We start from the raw sequence: 3,850 nt of genomic DNA on the forward strand, positions 1-3,850 counted from the left end.
CCGGAGAAGGAGAAGCCAAGGAAGGGGCGCAAGGAGAAGGTACATGGGTTGGGTGGTCCTTTGCTGGCGCCAATCCCCCCTCCTCTCCCATTCCAGCCATGCTCATTTTGGTTGTATTTGTGGCACAGGGCAAGAAGGGCAAGACGAAGATGCCATCACTGGTAAAGAAGTGGCAGAGTATCCAGCGGGAGCTGGATGAGGAGAACTCCAGCTCCAGCGAGGAGGACCGGGAGACCACGGCCCAGCGGCGCATTGAGGAGTGGAAACAGCAGCAGCTGATGAGGTACGGACCTTGAGACCAGCACCAGGACACTTCCTTGTCCCCTGTGAGGGTTGGGGACACTCACAAAGGCCACCTGTGTGCTGACATCCTGCTTTGTCCCCACAGTGGCATGGCAGAGAGGAATGCCAACTTCGAGGCACTGCCAGAGGACTGGCGCGCGCGGCTGAAGCGGAGGAAAACCACCTCAAGCACATGAGACACATGGTGCCATGCCGTGCTCTTCTTTTTTTTTTTACAGTTGTACAGTTCCCCTTGACTATTGTCCAATAAATTGTAGCAGTTTGGGAAGTGCAGTCTGGTTGATCCTGCTGGGAGGGGTTTGGTGATGGTGTGTGCAGTGGCCTTGCTTGGTGTGACACCGTGGGGGCTCTTGGTGGCCCTGGCTGATGCCATGCAGGCCCTTCGTGACCTCACTGCCCCAGGTCTCTGCCAGGATAATGAAGTCCTTGTCACCAAGTATGACAAACTACGTCTCCTTTACTTCAGTCTTTACGAGTACGACCTGTTGTCCTCAGAGAAAATGGCTCCTTGAGGTGGAGACAGGGGTGGGGAGGAGAATAGACCCCCTGTAATCCAGGATATTGGGTCCAGTCCTGTTCAATATCTTCACTGAAGATCTGAGGGGGTCTAGGGCACCCTCAGTAAACTTACGGATGGCACCACGTTGGGTGGGATAGGAAGGCAGGAAGCTCTGCAGAGGGAATCTGTACAATCTGGATCCATGGGCCAAGGCCAGTGGAGTGAGCGTGGAGCCCAAGGGCTGGATCCTCTACTTCGGCCACAGCAACCCCAGGGAACACTCTAGGCTGGGGGCAGAGTGGCTGGAAAGCTGGAAAAGGACCTGTGGGAGCTGGTGACAATGCCTGAACGTGAGCCCAGGTGTGGCCACAAGGCCCATAGCACCTCACTCGTACCCGCTGGTGTGGGCACAGGGCCAGAGCAGTGACTGTGCCCTGTGCTGGGCTCGAATCCTGGGAGCAGTTGTGGACCCCTCAGTTCAGGAAGGACATTGTGAGGAGCTGGAGTGTGTCCAGAGAGGAACAATGGAGCAGCTGAATGAAGCTGGAGCACAAGTTGTATGAGGAGAGGCTGAGGGAGCTGGTGGGGCATAGCCTGGAGGAAAGGAGATTCAGGGAGGACTTTCTGATATCTACAACTCCCTGATAGGAGATTGTAGCCAGTTTGGGGTCAGACTCTGCTCCCAGGGACCAAGGGACAGGACAAGAGGAAATGGTCTCAAGTTGTGCCAAGGGAGGTTAAGGTTGTACCTCAGGCAGAAATTCTTGATGGAAAGGCTGGTCCGGCATTGGAAGGGACTGTTTAGGAAGGTGGAGTCACCATCCCTGGAGGTCTTCAGGAAACAGCAGGCAAGAGACCCCCATGTCCCCTGGGGACTCCTCCAGGCAGCACCCCAACCATATCCACCACAGGCAGCACCAGCCCCAGCTGGCAGTGAGGTCCTGGACATCAGGTGAACGGTGAGTGAGACCCCACAGCCCACCACAACCCTCCAGCAAAGCATCTTCCTGGCCTGGCAAGCACAGTGCAGAGGCCCCTCCCTGTCCCTACCTTGGTTTTGGGGGATGTCCCCACCCCAACCATGCTGGAGATCCCCAGCCCTTCCTGATCCTCCTGCAGCTCTCAGGACACCAGAGCAGGCCCCCTGCCAGGGCACACCAGCCTCCTCAGCACAGCACCAGGGGTCCCTGGGGGAGCCATGGGCTCTGTTCTCCCTCCCCTTGACACAGGGACCTCTCTCTGCTCCTCACTGGCCCATGGAGTGCGAAGTCATTAAGGGGACGATTGAGTACATCGGTGAGGGATTGCTCCAGCTGTCCCCAAGCCTTGCCCCTGCACCAGGCCCCAACTGTGCCCATGACACTTGTCTCTGTGTTCCCTTCTCTCCCAGAGTGGGTCCCCCCCGACCCAGAGCCCTTCTGCCCCACCCATGGGCCTGGAGCAGTCCCCGGTCTCCCTCAGTGAGGAGCAGAGCAGTTGGCTACCACTCCAGCCCAGGTACCGGCACACAGGCTGCACCTCTGGGTGCCCTCTTGCTCTCCCCAGACCCCCACTGCCTCTCTCCATGCTTTCCCCACAGCACCTTAAGGCTCTTGCTTCACCCATACTTGGGTTGGGGGGGCCCCAGGACCCCTCTCCTCACCAGCAGCCCCCTCGGAGGGTCCCCAGTACACCACACTGCTCTTTGAGTCCCACTTTGAGAGTGGGAACCTTCAGAAGGCCATCAAGGTGTAAGAGAGGGGCTGGGGGGTGCAGAGGCCCATGGTGGGCCCATGAACTGGAGCATGGCCTGTCCCACCACACAGAGGTCCCTACGAGTACGTGCTGACCCTGCAGCCAGATCTGTACACGGCCAAGCACACCCAGTGGTTCTACTTCTGCATCCAAAATACCCAGCGGGACCCTCTCTATCGCTTCATTATCGCCAACCTGGCTAAGACCAAGAGCCTCTATAACCAGGGCCTGTGGCCACTGCTCTACTCCCAGCAGGATGCGTGTCGGATGGTGCCAGGTCAGGGCTGATATCTGCTACTACCGCGGCAGTGGGGAGGAGCTGTCCACCTTCTGCCTTACCTGGACCATGCACTTCCCCCATGACAGCGACATCTGCTTCTTGGCCCACTCCTACCCCTACACCTACTCAGACTTGCAGCGTTACCTGCAGGTGCTGGCGGGTGGCCCCGTACGCTCGTGGTACTGTGTGGTGCGGGCGCTGTGCCACAGCCTGGCTGGTAACACCATGTACCTGCTGACCACCACCGCGCCCAGCAGCGCCGCGGGGAAACGGGTGGTGGTGGCGAGCACTCACGCACATCCCGGCGAGAGCAGCAGCTCCTGGGCCCTGCATGGCTTCCTCGACTTCCTGCTGCACACTGACACGCAGCTCCCGCGCCCCCTCTTCGTCTTCGAGGATGCTCAACCCTGATGAGGTGGTGGTGGGCAGCTCCCGCTGCTCTTTGGCAGGATGTGATCCCAACAGGGTGTATGGGATGGCGCTTCCCGGCTCCTTCCCCATTGTGGCACCTGCAGGCTATGGTGCAGAGGTGAGGTGGGCACAGGGAGCTGGTGGGATGGGGTTGCTCCTCTGGTGTGTTGGTGGAGTGGGAAGTGGTGCCGTACTGCGCCTTCCATGGGCACAGCCGGAAGAACAACTTCTTCATGTATGGCTGTGACAGCAGCGGGGACAGTGCCAGGACACGGCTGATCCAGCGCGCGTTCCCCCTGATGCTGAGCAAAAATTCCCCTGACAAGGTAGGACACATTGGGGCCAGGGGCCAGTGTCCTTGTTGAGTGTCACAGTGGCACTGGGAGTGTGGCCTCCATGCTGCTTCCCAAGGTGTCCCCATGGGGGTTTGGGCCTGCTGGGGATCCCCCAGTTCTTCTTCCCCAGCTGCAAGTTCCAGGTGCAGAAGAGCAAAGCGGGGACTGGACAGGTGGTCATGTGGCACCTGGGTGTCTCCCACAGCTACACCCTGGAGGTGGCCTTTGGTGGCTCCATGCTGGGTGAGGGGCTGCCATGTACAGTGGGGACAGTGCCAGCTGCGTGGT

General features: G+C 59.3%; 1 protein-coding gene across 1 annotated transcript; it reads left to right on the plus strand.

The window, feature by feature from the left end:
* Positions 1 to 1,663: 1,663 nt before the first annotated feature.
* Positions 1,664 to 3,805, plus strand: LOC103798151 (cytosolic carboxypeptidase 2-like; the record flags this gene model as incomplete). Its single annotated transcript, XM_009070396.1, is given in 8 exon segments — positions 1,664 to 1,761; positions 1,929 to 2,098; positions 2,448 to 2,532; positions 2,608 to 2,796; positions 2,798 to 3,211; positions 3,213 to 3,284; positions 3,361 to 3,553; positions 3,679 to 3,805. Coding segments are annotated over 8 exon segments (1,348 nt in total), but the record flags the coding sequence as incomplete, so codon positions are not given.
* Positions 3,806 to 3,850: the final 45 nt, after the last annotated feature.

Source organism: Acanthisitta chloris, unplaced genomic scaffold (assembly GCF_000695815.1).
Source record: "Acanthisitta chloris isolate BGI_N310 unplaced genomic scaffold, ASM69581v1 scaffold2582, whole genome shotgun sequence".
NCBI lineage: Eukaryota > Metazoa > Chordata > Aves > Passeriformes > Acanthisittidae > Acanthisitta > Acanthisitta chloris.